The 25210-nt window shown below is 39.2% G+C and overlaps 1 protein-coding gene across 24 annotated transcripts in view; it reads left to right on the top strand.

Annotated features, from left to right (window-relative positions):
• The window catches only part of LOC140476464 (gephyrin), a 538995-nt gene that overhangs the window by 441130 nt on the left and 72655 nt on the right, over window positions 1-25210 (top strand). For 13 of the 24 annotated variants that reach the window (XM_072569115.1, XM_072569120.1, XM_072569118.1 and 10 more), the window contains 6 exons: window positions 6462-6554; window positions 6656-6711; window positions 7518-7670; window positions 7841-7861; window positions 8369-8427; window positions 23430-23583. In XM_072569115.1, the coding sequence (XP_072425216.1) occupies window positions 6462-6554; window positions 6656-6711; window positions 7518-7670; window positions 7841-7861; window positions 8369-8427; window positions 23430-23583 (536 nt within the window). The remainder of the gene's footprint in view (window positions 1-6461; window positions 6555-6655; window positions 6712-7517; window positions 7671-7840; window positions 7862-8368; window positions 8428-23429; window positions 23584-25210) is intronic. The other 11 variants (XM_072569111.1, XM_072569114.1, XM_072569125.1 and 8 more) reach the window with 3 other exon arrangements.

Raw genomic sequence — 25210 nt, 5'->3', positions numbered from 1 at the left:
CGTGGAGTGTTTCAAGAAGTTATCACCTCCCTTTCTCAAGGGTGGTGGACAATGAATGCTAGCCCAGCACGTATTCATGTATATGAATAAAAAGAATGTTAGTGCAGAAAAAGGCTGAGTGCAATCAAGAATACTTGATTGTGGATTTCATACTTAGAGTATGGATTTCACGTCCATGTTAGTTGATCTCTACTAATCCCTTGAAATTAGGTAAACTGGGTACATCATTTGAAACACACAACAATTAGTTCATGTGCAGAATAGCCCCCTCCCCTCAGCTTATCGTTTAAAAACAATTTGCTGTTGTTTGAGTCTGTGTTCATCAAGCACATACACTTGGTCTGTACATGACAATATTGTCAATGCACGATATAAAAAGATCTATTAATATTCTCTACTACATTGTCACCATCCTGTGTTAACTTTTGGGATCATTTCATGTTTGAATGTTACTGAGTGAAAACTTTAAAGTTCACAGGGAAGTTGCTCATAAGGAATTTTAATTTGACAGCAAAAGCATGACTGAAAGACTGAAACCCTGTGTGAACTTCAAACTATTTCATTTATGTGTTGAGTCCCCAAAAGAAAATTAAAATTACATTTAGAACAGAATAAAAGTAATATAAGTACACCTCTTTCAGAGTATCTGAAGGAATGCTTACTGTTATAAGAGGGAATCTCTTTAGAATTGCCAGCTCAATTTATTGCACCTACAAACCTAGTGCTTCCATTGTAAAATGCTTCCTCTCTAAATTTGCTCTTGGACTAATTCATTAGTTCACCAAACCAACAAACACATTTCTCCTGTCCTGGGGAAAAATATTTAATAATCCTGTCAGATGCAGACTTAACGTCCAACCTCAAACAAAGGCTGGCTTTAAAGTCAAGTTGCAAGATTGAATAAATTGCCTTCATAAGTACACTGCTTAATATTGCAGATAATAAAGTGAAATCCCTGCCATTGAAGCTTCTGGATAACTCTGGGCGATGTTCCACCTTTTTCTGTCTTTTAACGCTAGCCTTTATCACAGCTCCCAGGCCTTAAGTATTGCCTCACTGGCTAAAAATATTCTGCTGGAGGCAAAAAACCACATTGCAGTGGCAGATCAGATAGATTCTTGATAAGTGAGGAAGCAAAGGGATTTTTATGGGTAGGCAGCAATATAGAATAATTTGATCAGCCATGAGCACGTTTGGGGGGGCAGAGTGGCCTATATCTACTCCTGGCATCTATGTTCATATTACTTATTGGAAGATCCTAAGATGCAGAATGGAAGGAAATGTAATACTGAGCCACAAATGAAGAAATCAGATCATACGACCAAAAGTTTCATCAATGATACAGATTTTAAGAGACACCTTAAAGCAGGAAAGTGAGGTAAAGTAGCAAAGAGGTATAACAAGAACATTTCTGAGCTTGGGGCTGAGGCAGTTGAAGGCAAGGCCACCAATGTTGAAATAATTAAAACCGGGGATGCACAAGAAGCCAAACTTAGATGTTCAGATCTATCTTTGGAGTTGACGGGTGAGGGGTTGAGTTTGAAGCTGGAAGAGACTACAGAGAAAAGGGAGGGGGAGGCCAAGGAAGAATTTGAAACTAAACGAGAGAATTTCAAAATCAAGACATTGATCTTCTGGGAGTCAAGGGTGGCAGGGGAACAGGACTTGCTGCAAGTTAAGACATAGGCTTCAGTGTTTTCAGTGACCACGAGTCTGTGGAATGGAAGGTACGGGAAGCCAGCATGGAGTTCATTGGAATGATCAAATCTGGAGGTAACAGAAGTAGTGATGAGGAATTCAACAGCAGATGAGCTGAAGCAGAGACAATTCAGGTATTGTTATGGAGCTGAAAACAGGTGGTCTTCATGAAGTTGGAAGCTCAACTCAGGATCAACTGTGACACCAGTGTTGCAGATAGACCAGCTTGATTTCAGAATATTATCAGGGAGAGGGATGGGATGGTTAGTTGAGAAACAGAGATTGGAGTGGGATCCAAAAACCGCAGCTTTGTTCTTCTGATTATTTAACTGGGGATATTTCTGCTTCTCTACTAGTCAGATAAGCAGCTTCCAAATTTGACATCAGAAGGGAAGTTAAAGAGGTGGTGGTAAGATAGAGATGAATGTGAATAACGTTCTGCAATTAAACAGTATTGCCAAGAGGAAGCATATCATTGAGAAATAAGAGGTGAAGGACTGATTCTTGGAACAGATCAAAGGTAATAGGGTGGGAGTGGTAAGAGAAGCCATTGTAAGTGATTCTGTGGTAGTGATTAAATGGGTATGATTGGAGCCAGATGTAAACACCCCATCCAGCTGATGATGTTGGGAGGAGGAGGATGAGCATAGCTATGTCAAAGGCTGCAAGTAAAGAAAGGCAAGGATTAACAATCACGTAGGATGTTGTTTGTGACTTCACTGAGAGCTGTTTCAGTACAGTGGTGGGGTGGGGGGGGTGCAACCTGACTTCTGTGATTCAAGCATCGAGTTCTGGGAAAGATAGGATTGGATTTGGGAAGCGACAACACATTCAAGGTCTTTGGAGAGGAAGGGCCGGTTAGAAATGGGATGTTGGTTTACAGATACTGTGTAGACAAGTGTATTTGTTTTTAGAAGAAGGGGGTGGCATGGCAGATTGAGAGAACCGTGCGATAACACCTGAAGAAAGTATACTGTTTACAATATCAATCAATATGGGAGTCAGAAAGAGGGAGGTTGGATAATCGGTTTAGTGGGAATAGAAATGAGGGGACAGGCAATGTTGGACAAAATGAGCCCAGAGAGGTATTCAGCAAGGTAGGAGAGAAAGATAAGAGTTTGACAAATAGGCAGGGGAATCAATAAAGAAAATTTGACCATTTGGGCTAGTGGTAAGGAGTGGCATGGAGACAGCTGATTAGATTTATGAATCTTTGAGTCAAAGTATTCCATGAGCTCTTTCCACTTTTTGGTGAAGGCAAAGAAGAGAGGTTTTTGAAAGAGATATTTTGCAAGAGAGAAAAGAAGCTGGAGGCAGTGTTTGCATTCCAGGATGATTCTGGAATAATGAATAGTGTTTTTAACAAATGAGAGAAGAACCCAATAGTGTTTAAGAGGTCCAGATTTGGCAATTGTTGGTTAAACCGGTTCTCTGCCATATTCTATTAAAATCTGCATCCCAAGGACATAATATGGTGGAGATGAGAGGCATTTCAAAGGGAATGCCATGAGTGACCAAACGTAATGAGTTTGTTAGGGACTGAGACATCAAAGGTGGAGTTAGGCGCAGTTCAGCAAAGCAGCAGCTGCATAATTTTTATTTTATTCACTTGTGGGAGATGGCTATCGCTGGCTTGGCCAGAATTTATTGTCCATCCCTAGTTATTCTTGAAAAGGTGATGATGAGCTGCCGCCTTGAATTGCTGCAGTCCATGTGTGGTGTTGTCATGAGCAGAGGGCCAAAGCCTATATTTTAGATGTTGAAGTTGGAAGTGAATAAAAGAGAATAAAAGAAGTAGGCAAATGCCATTGAAGTTGAGTTTATACATAAGTTAAATAACTGGACATCATGTTATAGAATGAAGGTCTGAGGAAGAACATTAAAAGGAGGACAGTGAATTATTCTAATTTAAAAAAAAACATTGAATTTGTGGAACCTAGTAGCTGCCTTCAGTATCTAAACTTGTGATGTTTTCTTCCCACTTGGATGCATGCATAAGTCGTATGCACAACAGAATTGAAGCATCCATGGTTCTTTAGAAACCTTTTACTAAGAAAAATGTTTATTTGCACCATGCAATGGAATGAAATCATCCATAACTGTAGCGATTTCAAGTGGACTATAAATTGAACAACATCAAATCATTTTTTTACTTGCGTTTTTATTAGATTTCTATCCAGTTAACATTTCATTCTAACAATCTGCCATAATTCATTTGGCTTTTTGCCTGAAGCCAGTGTATACTGTATCCCTTAGGAGTTATTTTGCAAGGAGCAACAGATTAATGGTGAAACTTGAAGGAAAACCTTCTTTAATTAGAAACCTAATTTTCTGCTGCAGCTGCTGAAGAAGCAGCAGTGAATTTAGCAGTAGTTTCCATCTCAACCCTGTACAGGCTATTAAAGTTTATTGCTTTATTCTCTCTATATCTGCATTAGTAACAGGTGAGGCATTAGTTCTCTCTGGACAGCTTTTTGCTTTCTGAAATATAAATAAAGTGGTGTTTTACATAAGCTAAATGCAGAATAAGAAGATCAAAAAGCATTCTAAGGACTTCAAGACAACTTGCTCAACTCTGGTTAGCTGTGTATTCAGTTCCCTTACTGGCAATATTGGTTTATAGTAAATATTACAGTTTTTGAGGGTGTAAGCATTTAGCTTTACTGTAGGTTAGATAATGTCCTCTTTTAAAAAGCGAGAGACAATTTATCAACACATGATGCACTGCACTTAACTCACTTCCCTTAAATAATGTGTAATGTTTGTTGGTATCATTGATATGATTAGTAAGTCAGCTGAATGCTTTTTTGTATTGTTTAAATTTGGACTCATCATCCTGTGAATCGGAGTCTGATGAAAAACATCAATAATCATTTATATTCACTTTAAGCACATTGACAGAAGACTTCAGATTGATGTCGTTTATCCTCAGGCACAGAGACCTGTTTTTAGACTTTCTACTGTTATGTCTACTTTTAAAGTTCAGACTGGTGTCTCCTTTTCTTGAAAATTAAAATAAAGGCTGTAAAGAAACTGAATTTTCTTTCTTATTTTTAGCCCATTTCAACAACAGGAATTTGTCAGTTCCAACTATGTTCTAACTATGAGCGCAATGGCACTTGATACGAATAGTCTAACATGCACTGTTTGGTTAGATGCATGATCTCCTTCACAATGATTGTATAGACAACTTGTATAGATGTTCCTCAGACTTGAGCAGGATTTGTACCTACTGCCATACTTCAAGACCCGGATTTCTGGATCAGACATCATGAAATATTTATCATAGGATTCCTAACAACATATTGGAGACCAAGGCTTTCAACAGACCACCAAGTGGGGGGAAAGGAGACTCCTTCAATGCCCCTTTTTGAGCCTTTCTACCACTAGCCCTGTTCTACTAATACCTTTCTCTTCAGGTGACATGTGCATTGGGGTTCAGAGGAGGTGTTGTGGAGCAGGGAACAGTTTCAGACATGAAGTATTTGGATAAGGGTTAGCTAGCTGCAGCCCTATTGGAGGGAGGAAAATTCATGTTCAGGTTGGAAGCTTCAACATCATTTTTCTTTACTTGCTTGGTTTTGGGGAAGTTAGCAGTGAAAAACCCAGTCTCAAGCGTCAAGAGACATCATGGTTGAGTCTAAACCTGCCTGGCTCTAAGAGCATTTTTCCATAATAATCATTGGCAACCATTGCCAGTAGGAAGCATTCCTTCATTTCCTGGTAACTAGACCATTTGTAATAGCTACGGTACCACTTCAGTAAACAAGGGTTGGATAACGAAATAGTGTTCAAATTTTGGAATTTCTGACTGGATGCACTTTCCGTGACTTCATTGATAGTAGCCATGATGTGGAGGTGCCAGTGTGGACTGGGATGGGCAAAGTTAAAAAATCACGCAACACCAGGTTATATTTGTAATTTGTAAAATAGATTTATTTAAATGCGCAGAGTGCTGCTCCTTCATAAGGTAGCTATGTCCTATGATCCTGCCCCACTAGTTACCAACGAAGGAACAGAACCATGAAAGCTTGTACTTCTAAGTAAATCTGTTGGACTATAACCTGGTGGTTTGTAATTTTTAACTTCATTGATAGTGTTATGGACCAGACCAAACATCTCAAAATATATTTAGAGGATAGCCTAGACCTCAATGATTTCTTTTCTTTTAAAGGCAAAATTTTTAAAGGTGTTGTGTTCCGGTGCAATTTGATGAGTTAAACTACCAGGCTTGAAGCAAAACGCACCTTATTCTTACACTATAGTTAAAATATAAGCGAAAGAAAGAAGCATTGGAATAATTTATCTGTACTATAAAACTTAGCAAAATAATAGATTATTTAACTATTAAACAAAAACTGTTCTAATACAGTAACGTCCTATAAATACACCCTTGACAAAAGAAAATTCAGTAAAATAGGTTGCCTCACATGCAATTCTAACAGCATGGAGAGAACCCAACAAACTGCAACAGAAAGAAGAATAACAGTTTCCACATCCAGTTTCAAGAACCCAGCAACTCCTGAAAGTCAAACTCAAATTCTGGTTCTGTGGGAATTTGACCCCACCTCTTCATGCTGCTTCTGTTGTTGCAACTTTAAAAAAGAACCGCAAGGCCTCACAGCTGTTAACTTCATTGGTTGGGAACAGACTGCTCACCACCTCTATCTCAAACTCCATTCATTTAAAAAAAAGCCAGGACAAAATGCACCTGTTAAAGACATAGTATCATCACAATGGTGTTTTATTTGTTTGTGTTTTAGATGGCATGGGGCGAGTCTTAGCACAGGATGTGTTTGCAAAAGACAACTTGCCACCTTTCCCAGCATCAGTGAAGGATGGCTATGCTGTGCGAGGTAAACAGCTTAACATAATACTTGTTTTTCCAACTGTTAAAGTTACATATCCAATCTGAACAGCTTTTATTATGTCTGTCCTGTATTTTAACTATGTACAGCTGCTGATGGCCCTGGTGATCGATTCATTATTGGTGAATCACAGGCTGGCGAGCAGGTGAGTATTGATGCTCAGAAGGGCATCTGTCCTTGCTGCAAAACCCAGAACCATACACTTTCCACCCTCATAACCTCTATCTTCTGAAAGCTTAAACCATCCCTTACCTCTGGCCTGTGTCGCTTCATGATTATTGATCTCCAGTGTGTGTCAGCTGAGCAACAGCCACGATCTCTGCTGCTGAGCAAAAGCAGAGCCAGATTCTGCAAAACAATCCTAAGGTGGGCTAGGTCTTGATCCCACAAAAGACCAAGCTCTCTGGCATCTAATACTATTGGACCTGCTCACAGAAGGCAACATAGCTCTCTCTCTCTAGCTGTTCGCTGTAAGTCCTGTTGCCTCCATAAAACTGCCCAATGTATACTTGTTTAACATCACACTTCTCCATTGTGATGAACAAAACCTCTGTGCATTTTAATTTTTTTTTCAATTTTGTTTGTTATGTTTCAGTTTCTGCATTAATCCCATGTGTATGTCCCAATTATTTCTTTCACTTTCTCGAAAAGATAAAGTCAGAAGTAAAAGCAATCTGTGGTTTTACTTTGTGGCTTGCAGTCAATGCGAATACTTCTGTGTGATTGGTTGCTTCTCCACCTGATTCCTTTCATGCCCAACCAAACAGGCCCTGGGAAGAAGAAATACCAGGACATAGAGATTGTTAAATCTTTGTAGGCTGTTTTCTTTGCAATCAGTGGCAAGAAATTCACTGCTGACCATAAAATCTGCCCTTTTTTTTGTGCATCTTATATTTGCTCATTATTATTTGCTCACTCTAAGCTTTCGAAGTTTGACTAATAATCTCAAAGATGATTTTCTTTTATTCCTGCATGTTTTTGCAGCCAACTCAGACAGTGATGCCTGGTCAGGTGATGCGGGTAACAACAGGGGCTCCAATACCTTGTGGTGCAGATGCAGTTGTGCAGGTTGAAGATACAGAGCTGATTAGGGAGTCAGATGACGTAAGTAAATTTTGAAGATTTCATTTCTGTTCAAGTATGTGGTACTGGTAGAAAAATATTAGTAAAGGATTCAAGGATTCTTTGATTTACAAAAACTTTTCAGTTGAGGATTAGGATAGATTTTCAATATTGCCATGTTCATTTCATATTGATATTCTTTATGTATGCAGCATGATGTACTTCTAATCATGGTAAGTTCATAGATAGCTGTTAAACTTCTTTATTAGGCACCATGAACAGTGCTTACATTTTAGTAGCCAGTCAAGCTTATGATTCCTTTTTCTTATTAGGAAACATGCACACACGCCCACAAATATATTTTTTTTTCGGTGTGTTGTAGTTTGTTCCATTCAGTAAATTCCATAAATTATATGTTTCAATTTTTTGTGTCCATTTGTTTTATTTTAATGTAACACTATATGACAGCAGAAAGAATGCCGCATGTTAATTTCTAGCATAGAGATCAATTTCACTGTATTATCTCATTTATTCTCTGGACGTTGCTGACAACGTCTACAATGCAATGTATCTGATCATTACAGAGAAATCAAAAGCCATAATGTATGGCTAAAAATTACAGCTCACTGAGAGCTCCACATGCCGCATTCCAGAATGTCATTGAGAGCTCATCAATAATGCTTTACGAATAACAAGATATGGTGATACTTGTGGCTCAAATTACAGTTTATTTTATTCAGGGCACAGAAGAGCTGGAAGTAAGGATTCTGACACAAGCCCGTCCAGGCCAGGACATCAGGTAAGTGTCTGTGTTCGATGAAAGTTCCCACATTTAGTAAAGGCAGAGCACAATTGTGAAGCGCTGACTGTAAACGAGTGGGACGTTCTATAGCTAAGTCATAACAGAGTTTGGTTTCTTCATAAATTGCTCACTGCACAGGCATAAACTGGCAGAGTGGACATAAACTGGCAGTCCACTTAACTTCTATCTATATATTCTTCCACTGGATTTAGGCTTCATTGGTAAGGACAGAATTTGTTGCTCATTCCTGATCACGCTTGAACTGAATTGCTTGCTAGATCATTTCAGAGGTTGTTAGGAGTCAACCACATTACTGAGAGTGTGGATTCACACATTAGCCAAGCCAGGTAAGGAAACAGATTTCCTTCCCTGAATAATGTTAGCAGACCAGTTAGTCTCATGGTCAAAGTTACTAAGAATAGCTTACAATCCAGAATTTTTTGTAAGTGAATTTAAATTCCACCAGCTGCCAAGGCTCTCGGGCATTAGCCTGGGCCTCTGGATTACTGGTCTAGTGGATTGCTGCGATATTATCAGGATCCCTAAACATGTAATGGCACTAACATAATAAGGCCATAAAACCTAACTAGGAACATAGGAACAGAAGTAGGCCATTCAGCCCCTCAAGCCTGATCCATGAGATCATGGTTGATCTGTAACCTAACTCTATTTACCTGCATTTGGTACCTGTCTCTTAATACCTTTGCTTAACAAAAATGTATCTACCTCAGATTTAAAATTAATAACTGATCCAGCATCCATTGCCATTTTGGAAGAGTTCCAAACATCTAAAATCTTTTGTGTGTAGAAGTGCTTCCTAACATCTCTCCTGAACATTCTGGCCCTATTTATCAAAATATGCACCCTGGTTCTAGAATCCGCAGCCAGTGAAAATATTTTATCTTTGTTTTCTCTGTCTTTTCCTGTTAATATCTTGAAGACTTCAGTTAGATCGCCACTTAACCTTTGAAATTCTCAGGAAAGAGGGTATAATTTGTCGAATTTCTCCTCATAATGTGATCCCTGAAGTTCAGCTATCATTCTTGTAATCCTCTATTGTAGTCCCTTCAAGGCCAATATATCTTTCCTAAGATGTGGTGCCCAGATCTGCTGTCATAAACCAAATAGGGTCTAAACACGATTTAGTATAGCTCCTGCATTCTTGTACTCCTGTCCTCTAGACATAAAGACTAGCATTCCATTAGACTTCTTGATCTTTGGCTGCACCTGTTTGTGAATAACTGAATCTCTTTGGACATATACTATATTTAACATGATACTATCTAGAAGGTACCCTGATCCAGCTTTTTTCAGTCCAAATTGGATATTGTTACACTTGCTTACAATGAACTCCATCTGTACTGTTTTGCTCGTTCACAGTCTATCATTACCCCTTTATAATTTTATGCTATCATCTACATTGTCTACAATGCCACCTAACTTTGTGTCATCAGTAAATTTGGATATATGATTTTCTATGCCATTATCTAAATCATGAATAAACAATGTGAATATTTGAGGACCTAGCACACATCCTTGAGGGACATCACTGGTTACATCTTACCAATTTGAGTACCAATTTACTTTCTGTCACCTGTCACTCAATCAATTTCCGAGCCACATCAGTAATTTGTCATTGATATCGCGGGCTTCTACTTTAGTTAACAGACTCTCATGTGGAACTTTACCAGATGCCTTCTAGAAGTACAGGTAAAGCAGAAACATTAATTTGTGGTTGAATAAAATGTCATCTTCAATTACATTACTTAAAGACTCATAGCCCCTTTAAGAGGAATTAACCTTACACATGTTTTTGGAATACAACAGCAGTTTGCTTGCAGCATGATATCTGTCATGGCTACTTAAGAGCAGTTCACTGCTGCATTATGTTGCTGGCAAAGTAATGGAATATTGTTTGAAATAAGACAATACAGTCAATGGATGGCAGTACAGAGTGGGAATGTCCCCATCAGTTGCAGAAAGAAATTCAACCAAGATCATGACAAGGTTTTGCAGATTCAGTTGAACATTTCAAGAATACGTAAACTAAATAAAACTGTTCTCATGCTGTGTCAAACAAGAATGGCTTTCATTTATTAATGAGTTGAATCATCTCAAACATTTCATAAATAGACATCTGGAACATGCACACCAAGTCTAAGGAGAAGTGGCAAAGTCTTGTTCAGACTGAGGTTATTAAATTCACAATTAGATTCTAGGTTTTGCCTAGAATCTAATTGCTTAGTGCAGGCACGTATTATCACACCTTAGTATATTGAAAATTGTATTGAGTATTTTGTTCCTTATAAGAATTCTTATGGTGCAGTAGTAGTGTCCCTTCCTCTGATCCCCAATGTATGGGATCACATCACATCTTCAGTGTGTCATAATATATCTGAACAGATTGATTTTTAAAAAATGGAAATAATATTTTATTCCTTACAAGGGTTCTTATGACATATTGTTAGTGTCCCCAATCTCTGGATTAGGAGACTTTGATTCAAGTTCCACCACTCAAGAGGTACATAATAACATCTCTGAACAAGTTGACAATAAAATAACTGCATTTTGTTCCTTAAAATGTAACTTGTGATGTGGTGATTCTGTCCCTACGCTGAGCCAAGAGACCTGCAATCAAGAGGTGTGTAATAACATCTCTGAACAGGTTAGTTAGCTAATATTTGTGTTTTGTTCATTGTGGTTACCATGCACACAAGAACCAGCAGAGAAAGTCTGACAAAAAAGAGATTATAAAGAATCCATGTTTTACAACTTTAGTAATTTTAATTCTCAATTACTCTGGCTGAATATATAGCTATTTCAAGACCAAGAATTGCACAGCACCCATCATGAATTGTTTCTTAATAATGTCATTATTCTTCAAGGAGACAATCTTTGGTAGACAGGAGTGCCAAAGAAGTGGAAATAAGTCAGGTGCCTGTTCAGGATTAGAAAGACATTTTGTTTATTTTCAATCTCATCCTACTTGGCTCATGCCAACTGCCTGCAAGCAATTTCATGAAACTCACACGAGTTCTGCAGGAAGTGACATTACTTTGCAATCCATTCAAACTGCTCTTCCTTTTTCTTTCCTCTTCATGAGCTAGAAGAACTGGAGCCAGATATTATTAGATCTGGTCCTGCTATACCTTCTGATCACTTGCTCTAGTCTTTGCAACCTAAGTTAAAGATACCCACCCACTAAGGATTGCAGATTGGGGCAGGGGGTGTTGAGAGGCAAATCACGAGTTAGCTAGAATACAACAAGAAACATTGTTAACTGGAAATTCAAATATGTTTCCTGTGGGATGAAGACCCAAGGGATCCAAATGATAAGAACATGCAGATGAAGAAGCATGTTTGGAAAGCATTATTCTGAAGATTCACCTGTTGCTGTTGGAACTTAGCATTCTTGCATTCTAGCTACTTGGTTTGGAGTCAGAGAAGCACAAGGCTGGACTTAGAGTTTGTACTTCATACACTAATACTGAAAAGGAACATTTGTATTTATACAGGGAATTGCATGACTATATAATGTCTCAAAGTGTTTTACACTCAAAGTACCCTTAACTGAAGTGTAAGCACTTGTAATGTTGCAAACATAGCAACTAGTTAAGGCACAGCGAATTCCCACAACAGTGAAGTGACTATGGTGGTGTTGATTGAGGGATAAATATTATTCAAGGGAACTGTAAGAAAACATTTGTTCAGAAGGACAAGGCAAGTGTGTAGCGTGGATATTCGGCGAATTTATGGAAGGGTCAATGTTGCTGTTTTGCATTATTCCTGGAAGGTTTTAGAAGTTCAGGACATCAAATGGGGAGGTAGTGGCCTAGTGGTATCACCACCAGAAATTAAGTAATGTCCTGTGTTCAAATCTCACCATGGCAGATGCTGGAATTTGAATTCAATAAAAATCTGGAATTAAGAGTTTTGTGATGATCATGAAACCATTGCTGATTGTCAGAAAAACCTATCTAGTTCATGAATCCTTTAGGGAAGGAATCTGTCGTCCCTATCTGCTCTGCCCGACATGTGACTCCAGACCCATAGCAATATGATTGACTCTTAACTTGCCCTCTGGGTCATTTTGGTTGGCAATAAGTCAGTGACACCCATATCTTACAAATGAATTTTTTAAGAAGTGGCCAGAATGAGACCTGTGCTTAACGCGTCCAGAGGAGCATATAGTAGGTGATTATCAGTGAGTGTGGAAGATGTATCCAAGAATATTAATGCAATGACTAGTAAGACATTAATAGGTCTGTCCTATGTCTTCCGTCTAGCAGAGTAACTTTTAGGCCATATATGCTGCTGTTCCTCTTCATATCAGTGCATAACTTAAGCTGTAAATGTCTTGCAATATCAGTGCATATATCCTCACCATATCCTATTCAGTCTCCTGAATACAGTATATACAAATCTAAAATTAAATTCAACAAACTAATGTGGGGGGTGGGGGCAAGGGGAATTATCAGCAAAAGTATTTTGGGATTTGGACTTTTATCAGACACTTGCATAGCATGCTGTTGTATTCACTCAATATTCTAATGTCAGTATTGCATTGCATTTAATAGGATAGCCAGGAATTAGCTGCATAATAAATGGTGTCTGATGATCAAACGACCTCAAAAGAAGCATTATAGTTTTTCTCAATTCACAAAATTAGTGTTTGTGATGCCCCAACACAAGATGCACAAAAGGTGTTTTTTGCTGTAATTTCTAGCAGACATACTAAATGAATTTATAGTGCAGATATCTTGATTGAAGTTCTTGGCAGTTGAGGTTAAGCATATTGGACATGATTATTCTCTACTCAGTAACTGACCTTTTGAAAATTAAGCCTGTTTATTATATTTATAGTTTATAGAACAAAGATGGCTTGGGCACCTTGTTATGATATCTAAATAGGATGTCAGTCATCTGCTGGATTTGTGGCTTGACCTAATTGTAATGCAGAGGCCATGAATGTAGCTTCCCACAATGCAAACAGCAAACTTCATATGAATCTGGATTGCATAATTTCCTCACATGAATCAATGTTTCTGCTTGCGGCTTAGAGTTTAAAGAGAACTTGAGGATGGGGGAAGTGGGGTCATTTTAACCAAACAAGATGCCTATTTCTTTCTCTGTGTGGGTGGTTGATTAAAAGAGCTGACATTGACAGCATATCAGGAAGCCAGCTGTAACCCTCCAATCCCTTGTAAATATAGTATATTTGCCTGTTTATAAAATCTTCTTGGGAGAGGCATGTTGCCAAGTTAAATACGTTAAGGAGTAGTTAATAGTTGTTTTATCTGGGGTTTAACACTAGGTTTCTCTGGCTTCCTGAAACTTACAAGACAAAGTGTCTGGATATTGAAAGGGCTGAACAAATGACGTAAAACATACTTTAGGTGTTCAAACCTCACACCCACTTCATTGTCTATTCTGCCATTTCAGAGTTCATTGTTATGCCATTTGAGGTCAGTTCTCCTGCTCAGAGCTTAAAGAGTCTGAATCTACAGTTTTCATCTGTCAAACATTGACCCAGCATGGGCACCACTTATCCAGCTTTACCTTGGACCTCAAGTCAAAACGAAGATGAACTTCAGCAAGAACAGCATATTCCACTGTACTGCTCCACGAGAGAGATGATGAGCATGCCTTTCCTTCATTCTCTCTGAATCAAAATCCTGGAACTCCATCCCGAATAACATCGTTCATCTACCTACATCAAATAGACTGCATCAGATCAAGAATGCAAAAGCACAGCTGTAGGGCAACTAGGGATGGGCAATAAATGCTGACCCAGTCAGTGAAGCCCACATTCCATAAATAAATGTTTTAGAACCTAATACCCCCAACCCTGGGATTGTAGGCAAAGGATTAGCTGCCACAGCTTATCTGTACGTCAGATTCTCAACACCCAACAATATAACATCACTTTTGAGGTGGCACGGTGACTTAGTGATTAGCACTTCTGTCTCACAGCACTAGGGACCCAGATTTGACTCCAATCTTGGCAACTGCCTGTGTGGAGTTTCACATTCTTCCCGTGTCTGCATGGGTTTCCTCCGAGTGTTCCAGTTTCCCCCCACACTCTAAAGATGTTCAGTAGTTTGGCCATGTTAAATGCCTATTGCGTTCAGGGATGTGTAGGTTATATGCATTAGCCATGGGAAATGCAGCATTACAGGGATATACATCCACATACTGAATGCTCTTCAGAGGTTCGGCATGGATTCGATGGGCCAAATGGCCTGCTTCCACACTCTAAGGATTCCACAATTCTTTGAATTGGGAGGCTGACATTTACAACCTCCTGAAAGAAGACATCTTGCCAAGGCAACCAAAGTCAGCACCAACCTTAATATTTTCACCTGTCATACCTTCCAGTTTTCTGCAGGACATATTTGCAGAAACTTGCAAACTGATGCCTCCAACTACATCCCATCGGTGACCAATGTCATGTTTTTTAGGACCAAGTATTATGTGCACTTTGCAATAATGGTACCAGTCAGAATGAGCATGTTTTACACCTTCGACTTGCCTCCCACAGGTTCAAGGAGTCATTAACTGCACATCATAGGACAATCAAAGCACCCCAAATTACCCTGTAGTCTTCATCAGTCACAAAGCCTTCCACTCCATCATTGTACACTTTGAAAACATAATGCATGATTGTGGAAAATTCATACAGAGATCCTGTGATGCTTTTTTTTTCAACCAGTCCAGCTCCTGGATATCAACGGTAGATCGGTTCTTCATAAACAAATGGTATGAAAGATTGTTGGAGTTAGGTGGGAATGTAGATTCAGCACATCAGCATAATTTTACTCAAGTGTGGTGCAGGCTAAAGTGGCCTACTCCTGCTCCTATTTCTATCTCTAAAGTACAGTTAATGGCTGGCACATTAGAGTCAATAGCATGAAATGATGACCATAAACAAGGAAATGAAATCCATCTGACCATGAGAGCTATCACTTAGCAAGTTATTGAAATGTTGAAGATGTGATTTAGGTGCCTTGACAGATCTAATGATATCCTTGTGCATGCAAGAACTGAATTATCAAGAATAATGGTAAAATGCTACATTTGGAGAGATGTCTGTGTACATGTGTGGTTGCTTGGTGTAAGGCGTGATATACTAGAATTGGCTTGGGAAGGCAGAGTGAGGGGTTTGAGTCAAACATCATAAGGGGAGGCGATAACCTAATGGTATTTTTGCTAACCAATAATCCAGAGTGCCAGATAATGCTCTGGGAATCCGGGTTTGATTCCTGCCATAGTAAATGGTGAAATTTGAATTCATTTGCCAAAAAACTGGAATTAAGAGTTGATTGTCAAGAAAAAGCCATCTGGCTCCGTAATGTCCTTAATGTCATCCTCACCAGGTCTGGCCTGTATGAGATTCCAGACCCACAGTAATGTGGTTGACTAGTAAACTGTTCTCTCGATAATTAAGTATGGGTATAAATGCTGGCCTAGGCCACATGCTGTGAATGAATATTTAAAATATGAATGAGATATTTTACTAATGTTCCTGAACTCATTGGCCACGACATTGCTGCTGCTGCTAACTTCCTCTGTAACATGCAGCCCCTGAAAAGGCCGGGGAAGTGGACATGAGAAATGTCAAATCAGCCATGATCCTCGTGAATAGCTGAGCTGGCTCAAGATGCCAAATGGCCTATCCCTGTTCTTATTTCTTATGGTCTTACTGCTTTCGTGTTCTCCAAGCCTGGCTTCTTCCTACCATCACCAGAGAAGGGATTCTCTCTCTGGTCCTTATAGAGCAGCAGCATCAGTTCTTGAGAAAGGTACCAACAAATTAAAGTGTGACCTTGCAGGTTGGGATTCTACCAGTGCAATTTTCTTTCTCTGTTCATCTGTCTGGATATTACTGCAACATTGATCTTGACAAGAACCCTTTAAATACTACTGCTGACATGGAGACATGCAGTTGTTATCACAGCTGTTCGTTCTAATTTGTTATGATACCCAGAAGTCAAATTCCATGACAATGCCTGGCTGATAAAGCTACTGATAAATGCAGTGCTGTGGCTTTCTGGCTTCCCAACGCGTTAATGGACTCGCCAACTGCCAGTGCATTGCTAAGTTAAAACTGCCCCTTGGTCCTAATTATCTAAATTCTCTTAATCATTCTAGAGATTAAAATTTTGAAGGAAGGGAAAACGGGTTTCCCATAAAACTGTTGAATATTATACCAAGGTGCATTTGTGGAAAGTTACATTTTTTTCAGTCATCTTGAGTTTATTTAATGTGCTCAATATCCTGAATTTGGCAGACTGTATCTCTTATTCTTCGAGCTTTTGGTGCAAGTTGGCATTGAGTATTGAATAGATCAGTCAGATCCATTAGTGTCACATTTAGAATAGATCAGGCATGCTGATTTTTCGAATAAAGTTTTAAGATGAATTGCTGTACCAGTTGATGAGTCACTAAATATAGATCATGAAGCAGGCATAAGGATTTTAGAAAGAAAGACTTGCATTTAAATATTGCTGTTCAGAACTACTGGATGTCTCAAAACGTCTCACAGACAATGATGCAGTTTTTGAATCTTTATAATGCAGGAGATGCAACATCTCAATTGTGCTCAAATTGCAATGGAATAAACACCAGCTAATCTCTTTGTTTTGATATTGATGAACAAGTAAATATTGGCCAGGGCACTAGGGATAACTTCTCTGCTCTTATTCAGATTAGTGTCATGTATACTATCCTCAAACTTACTTCCTTGAATTGAGTGCTCGCGTTAAATAAAATGAAGTTAGTTTTGAAATTGGTTTTGTATGTTAAAATCCAGTTGCTATCATAAATCGTTATTAGCCAACATTACAAGCTTGCGACATCAATATAAACAGCATCATTATTCCTGTTTGAGTAAATTTATCAATAAAAAAAGATTTTAGTGTGATTTTTAAATTAAGGATTTTAGCTGTTCTGTGAAAATTCTCCTTTGCGTCCCTGCATGAAATTGGTGATCATTCAGCTGGAAGCAAATCAGGAGAACAGTAAAGATCTACAATGGTGGAAGTAATTATGATGAGATGATTTGAAAAAAATGTCTTTTTTAATAAAGTAATGTTTTTTACACTCCGAAATACTTCCCAATTATCTTAAACAGCATCTAATAAACAAAGTAGATGTCATAAATACTTTGCCTATAATTTTACTTACGATTATCATCCACTCACAATAAATTTGCTGCTGTTAGCATTGTAAGGTGCATCTGGCTAGAGTCTATTACTAAAGAAGAATGGCAGGACATTTAGAAAAGCTGAACACAGAGTTATGATTGTCCCATAAGAGGAAACATCCTCTCCACATCCACCCTGTCAAGACTCCTCAGGATTTTTGATGTTTGAATCAAGTCATCTCTTACTTTTCTAAATTCCACCAGATATAAGTTTAGTCTGTACATCTACAGAATTCCTAGCCTCTGAGCTGCCCTTGTAGTGACAGTATGTACCTGGCTAGACTTGTTCAGTTTCTGGTCTTTGGTAACTCACAAGACCTCCATAGTATGAGTTTAGCAATCAATGTCATTAAACAACAAAGGGTGATGGTTAGATTTTCTCTTGTTGGAGTTGGTCATTGTCTGGGACTTGTGTGACGCAAAAGTCATTTGTTACAAATCAACCAAGCCTTGATGTTCAGGTTTTTCTGCATATTATCAATGACTGCTTCAATACCTGATGAGTCATAACGGTGCAGAACATTATGCAATCACCAGCGAACATTCCCCCATTAAAGAAGCAGTTGAAGATGGTTGGGTCTAGGACATTGCTCTGTGGAATTCATGCAGAGATGTCCCCAAGCTGAAATGACTGACCTCCAACAAACACACCCATCTTCCTTTGTACTAGATATGACTTTAACCAGCAGAGAGTTTTCCCTCTGATTCCCATTGACTCCAGTTTTTGCTAGTGTTCCTTGATGCCATAAAATTCTGCTATGATGGCAAGGGCAGTCACTCTCACCTCACCTCTGGAAGTCAACTTTGTTTGTCCATCTTTGGACAAAGGTTGTAATGAGATCAAGAGCTAAGCAACCCTGGCAATACCCAAACTGAGCATCAGCGAATGTCATTTCAGAACAGGTGCTGCCCCTTCTGTCACTTTGCTGATCACGTGAATAGATTGATACACCAATAATTGTACAGGTTTATTTGTTCTGTTTTTTTGTGTACAGGACATACCTGAGCATCTTCCCACATTGCTGGGTAAATACCAGTATTGTAACTGTACTGAAACAGTATGGCTAATGTTGTGGCTGACTCAAAGGCACAGTATTATTGCCAGAATGCTATTAGGGCCCATAGCCTTTACAGTATCCAATGCATTCAACTATTTCTTGATGTCACGTGGAATGAACTGAATTGGCTAAAGATTGGTATCTGTGATGCTGGGTCCCTTTGGAGGAGGCCAGGATAGATCATCCACTTGGCACTTCTGGTTGAAGATGGATGCAAATGTTTCAGCCTTGTCTTTTGCACTGATCTTCTGGGGTCCCTCATTATTGCAGATAAGGATATTTGTGGAGTCTCCTCCTCCAAAGATTTGTTTAATTCTCTGCTAGCACTGGAACTGGATGTGGCAGGAACTGTAGAGCTTTGATTTAATCTATTTTTTGCAAGCTGCTTCCACCATTTGGCATGCAAGTCATCCTGTTTTGTAGCTTCACCAGGTTGGCACCTCATTTTTAGGCATTTCAGATGCTGCACAAGGCATGATCTCCTGTACTCTTCCTTGGATCAGGGTTGATCTGCTAGCTTGATGGTAATGGTAGAGTTGGAGGTAAACTGGGTCATGATCATGTTTGAGTACAGTTCTGTTGCTGATGATGACCTATCATGCTTCATGGATGTTCAGTTTTGAATTGCAATATCTGTGTGAAGTCAATCCCATTCAGCATGGTGTCGTTTCACTTTGATTCTTGATTTTTTTGCTATCATTTATTATTGCCACATATACCAAGATACAATGAAAAGTATTGTATTGCGTGACAAATCATTCCTTAGATAAGTGCATAAGGGTAATATAGTGGAGTGCAGAATATAGAGTTAAAGGTGCAGAGAAAGATCAACTCTCATCTATGAGAGATCTTTCATAAGTCTGATAACAGCAGGGAAGAGGCTATTCTTAAGCTCTTTAAAATTCTCATATCTTGTGCCCGAAAGGAGAGTAGAGGGGGTGGGAGGGGTCTTTGATTATGTTAGCTGCCATGATGTCAAGGTCAGTCACTCTCACCTAACCTCTGGAGGTCAACTTTGTTTGTCCCTCTTTGGACAAAGGTTGTAATGAGGTCAAGAGCTGAGCAACTCTGGCAATACCCAAACTGAGCATCAACAAATGTCATTTCTGAACAAGGGTGGGAGGGATCTTTGATTATATTAACTGCTTTCCTAAGGCAGTGGCAAAGGTATAAAGCTGCTTTTTGTGATGGACTGAGCAACTCTCTGTGATTTCTTGTGGTCATGGGCAGAGCAGGCACCATATTAAGCTGTAATGCATTCAAATGGGATGCTTTCTGTGGACCATCTATAAAAATTTAATAGAGTCTTTGTGGATACGCCAAATTTTCTTAGCTTTCTGAGTGCTTTCTTGACTGTAGCATTGACATGGATGGACAGTTTATTGGTGATATTTACTCCTACTAACTTGAAGCTCTCGACCACCTCCTCCTCAGCATCATTGATACAAACCGGTGCGTGTCCTCCACTCCGTTTCCTGAAGTTGTTGATCAGCTCCTTCATTTTGACATTGAGGGAGAGATTGTGTTGCCTTTACACCCTGCCACTAAGCTAGTTCCTTTCTGTCCACAGATGCTGCCAGACCTGCTCAGGTTTTCCAGCAATTTCTGTTTTTGTTTCTGATTTTCAGCAACCACAGTTCTTTCGGTTTTTATTTCCTTCCTGTATCTGTCTTGTCATTGTTTGAGATCCAACCACTGGTGTCATCAGCAAATCTATAAATGGAATTACAGCTGAATTTGGCCACACAGTCATGAATCTATAAGGAGCATAATAAGGAGCTGAGCATGCAGCCTTGTGGAGGATTATTGTGGATCAGTGTTGTTGCCTATCCTTACTGATTGGGGCCTGCGAGTCTTAACATGATAGAAGATATCTTCAGTATGACAAAGCGATGACTTCTTCACAAGTACTGTGCAATTGTCACTTCTATCAACACTGTCTTGCATGTTTATCAGATAAATTGGCGAGGTCAGGTAGATTTTCCCCCCTCCTTGGTTACCTCTCCCCCTGCTGCAAACTCTGGCTAATAGTTGCGTCCTTTACAACTCAACCAACCTCGTCACTACTGGTGCTACCAAGCCACTGTTGGTGATGGACTTTGCAATACCCCAGTGAGGGGTGGTAAATAGTATCCAGGAGGATGCCATGATCTGATGCCATGAGAGCTAATGAATCTTTTCAGAGGGCATTTTGGAGTTATCCATATTGCTGGAAGTCTGGAATCACATGTAGGCCTAAAGGATGTTTTTGAATAAGCTTTTACAATAACCAGTAATGGCTATATGGACATTATTCAGGCACCTGTCTGTGTGGAGTTTGCACATTCTCCCTGTGTCAGCGTGGGTTTCCTCCAGGTGCTCCGGTTTCCTCCCACAGTCCAAAAATGTGCAGGTTAGGTGAATTGGCCATGCTAAATTGCCCATAGTGTTAGGTGAAGGGGTAAATGTAGGGGATTGGGTCTGGGTGGGTTGCTCTTCAGAAGGTCGGTGTGGACTTGTTGGGCCGAAGGGCCTGTTTCCACACTGTAAGTAATCTAAATGTAAATCTAAATCTAAATCAGACTAGCTTTGAATTCCATATTTTATTGATTTAACATTTCACCATCTGCCATGGTGGGATTGGAACTAGAGGTTTAGTCTCGGCCTCTAGATTACTGATCCACTGACCTTATAAATACACCACTGCCCTCTCTGTATCATGCCACTACCACCTGTGATCTTTGATCCATAAACATCTTTACTAGTTTTCAATGCCTTTTCATGTAATTTTAAAAGGTTTTGAAACATTTCACAGGGTGTGTCATCTCCTGGATAAAGTGACAAATTGAGGAGGGCAAACTCACTTCGATAAAAGTGGATATTTCTTCCAGGCACTCCTGACTAATGTATTTGAATCACCTCTTCATTGAAGGTTAATTCTGAAAGCATTCATAAATGTGGTGGTAGCAGTTCAGAAATTTTGAGATTATCCAGAGCATTTTATGGACAACAACTGTCACAGTCTGTTGTTGAAAGGAAAGCAGATGATTTTACAAATGAAAGAAACAAGTATGAATTTAACCATGCCCTGCATTATTACTGTCATGTATTTGAGTCACATCCTTGTTGTATAGTAGTGGTGCCTCAGAATCTGACTTTAATTTGTTCCACGAGGCTGTTTGGATGCGAAAAGTTTGGATCCCGAAACTATTTTCCCCATAAGAAATAATGGAAAGTGAATTAATCCGTTTCTGGACCCAAAAAAAAATTTTCAAAGACACTTTTAACTGCAAATACACATGATTAAGGTAAAATAAGATGAGTAAATTACTTTAATATCAAATAATAATAATAAAAGCAAAGAAATTAAAAATAAAAGCAGAGTGCAGTGGAGGCCGGGACGCTAAATGTCTTCAAGGCAGAGATTGATAGATTCTTGTTGTCTCGGGGAATTAAGGGCTACGGGGAGAATGCGGGTAAGTGGAGTTGAAGTGCCCATCAGCCATGATTGAATGGCGGAGTGGACTCAATGGGCCGAATGGCCTTACTTCCACTCCTATGTCTTATGGTCTTATAGAAATAAATATACTAACATGAAAATAACTGCATTTACCTTAGTGAGGAGTGCTAATGGTGAATGCAATTATTTGCTTCACTGCTCTTCTTGGGTGCCATGGTGAATGCACAAGGGTGATAATTTTAAAAAACAGCACAAATCAAGGTGAAAACATGAGGTAAACTAGTGATGGACACACGAGAGAATCTTTCACGACTACTTCCCGGTACGAACCGAACAAACAATGTGCGACCTGAATGGTACATGGTGTTCGGATTCTGAAAATGTGTTTGGATTTTAGGGCAAAATTTTCTTGAAATAATTGTTTGGATTCCAAGTTGTTCAGATTCCGGGATCACCACTGTATATGAAAAACAGTCAAGATCATATGGGGTGGGCATAATCAGAAAATCGAGAATGTTTCAACTTTAATTCCAATCTGGGATTAATTTTACTAGGTTTAATTGTGCTGGTTTACATGTAATTGTCTCAAATTTTGTAAGCAATTAGCAGTTTTTGAATCAAAGTTACATATGCACATCATGATGCATTCTGCTTATTACAAAACACATCAAAATCCCTTATATTTTCGATAATATCTTATCAAAAATAGGGATATTCTATTACACTGTCAGTATATACAGAGTTAAATTGCATTCATATGTCCATACACATTAAATGTGGTGGGGATTGTGTATCTAGAGTTTTGCATTTTGAAGGCAACATGTCCTTACAAATGAGTTAAACAAAGTTTGAAATTGTATTGGTTTATGATCAAAGGGTCTTGAGGTGGATCTCAGCACCAAACACTTATTTTTGTCAAAATGTTCCACTTTGAGTACTTTCTATTGATGGTTAATAAACATAATCAGCTGTTTTCTTCTTGACTGTCACCAACAGATATTCCTTCAACATGAATATATTTTATGGTTCCTGTTTCAGTTTCAACGTTTAGCCATTATATATTTTAACTTGCCCATCTACTTAATTTTTACAGACTTTTTATAATTTTAATATTACTGAATGACAGAGAAACAATCTTCAGCTGAGTAAAATTCAGAACTTTTTATTAACTGGTGACGATGTTTAGTTGAATACTTTGATGTGCTTCTGTAACCCAGCATTAATTCAGATTAGTGACAGTCTTTTTATTCAGGATCACTACTGACATTCAATTTTTTTTTCTGCCTCTTTTGCTTAGACCAATAGGCCATGATATCAAAAGAGGAGAATGTGTCCTAGCAAAAGGTACCCATATGGGTCCGTCTGAAATTGGCCTTCTAGCAACAGTTGGAGTTACTGAAGTTGAAGTTCACAAGTTTCCTGTGGTTGCTGTGATGTCTACAGGAAATGAAGTAAGTGTATTTCTGAGTATGGGGCGGAAAGGGTAGACTAATTGTAGGTATGTGTGTTTCGAACTACAGAACACAAGAATCTTTTCTAACTAAAGTGATCAGTTAAAATCTCAGCCTGCATAATGATATAAAAGCAAAATACTGCAGATGCTGGAGATCTAAAATAAATGCAGAAAGTGCTGGATAAACGCAGGTCCAGTAGCATTTCTTTGATTTATTGTCACTTGTACCAAACTACAGTGAAAAGCTTTGTTTAGAAGCCGTATAGGCAGATGATAGTAAGCAAGAATGGACAGATCAGAGGTTGTAGAAAAACTTCGACAGAGGCATGCAGGTTACATTGCACAGGGCATGTGCTTGGGGAGATCATCATTACCAAGATCAGAAAATTATTTGAGGCCAGAGTATCCATTCATCAGTCTAATAATGGCTGGGAAGAAGCTGTCCCTGAAACTGCTGGTGCATGTGTTCAGGCTTCTGTATCTTCTGTCTGATGGAAGAAGTTGCAGGAGATGATTACCAGGGTGCAATGGGTCTTTGATGATGTTGGCAGCCTTTCCGCAGTAGTGTGCCATGCAAATAGAGTCCAAGGATGGAAGATTGGCTTCTGTGATGCTCTGGGCTGTGCACATCACCTTCTATAGTTTCTTACGGTCCTGGGCAGAGCAGTTGTCATACCAGGCAGTTATTCACCCAGAGAGTATGCTCTCAGTGGCGCCTCTGTAGAAGTTGGTGTGGGCCCTTACAGACACTCCAAATTTCCTGAGCCGCCTGAGGAAAGAAGGGGCTGTTGTGCATTCTTGACCGTCACATCCTGGGAAGCCCAGGATAGGTTTTGTTGGTTACCATCACTCCAAGGAACTTAACTCTCTCCACCCTTTCAACCTCAGTTCCATTGATATAGATGAGGGTGTGTTCTTCTTTCTCTCTGAAGTCAATGATCAGTTCTTTAAGTTCTGCTGACGTTGAGAGAGAGGTTGCCCTTATTACACTATGACACCAAGCCCTCTATCTCCCTTCTGTATTTTGATTCATTGTTGTTAGATATCCATCTTAGTACAGTGGTCTTCAGTGAACTTGTAGATGGAATTCCTTCAGAATTTGGCAATACAGTCATCAGTGTGAAGAGAGTACAATAGGAGGTTGAGGACGCTGAGTGTTGAGTGTTATTGTGGAGGAAGTGCAGTTACCTATCTTCACTGATTGCAGTCTGTGGATCAGAAAGCTGAGGATTCAGTTGCAGAGGGCAGAGCCGAGACCAAGGTCAGAATTTTGAGATCAGACTGGAGGGGATAATGGTTTTGAAGGTGGAGCTGTAGTCAATGAGCAGAAGCCTAGCGTAGATGTCCGTGTTGTCCAGGGGTAACTGCAAGGTTAAGGATGTTCTTTTGAGGCAAATCTATCTTTTCCTATGACTGCACAATGAGGTTTGGCTGAAATCCAATCCACAATTGAAACAGCTGAGCCTGGTAAAAACATAGCTTGATTGACAGCTGCAGCTCTCTGATCAATGCTGTGAATTGCACAATGTTTATTTACACAAGACAAGAAGGTGTCAAGACCTTGGTGCTTCTGGTATTGATACTTTAAAGGGTCTGTCTGATCAACACTTTTATTGGTGAAAGGA

Source organism: Chiloscyllium punctatum, chromosome 4 (assembly GCF_047496795.1).
Source record: "Chiloscyllium punctatum isolate Juve2018m chromosome 4, sChiPun1.3, whole genome shotgun sequence".
Classification (NCBI taxonomy): Eukaryota; Metazoa; Chordata; class Chondrichthyes; order Orectolobiformes; family Hemiscylliidae; genus Chiloscyllium; species Chiloscyllium punctatum.
Note: the sequence above shows the minus strand (reverse complement) of the source record. Positions and strands in the feature narration are given on the sequence as shown.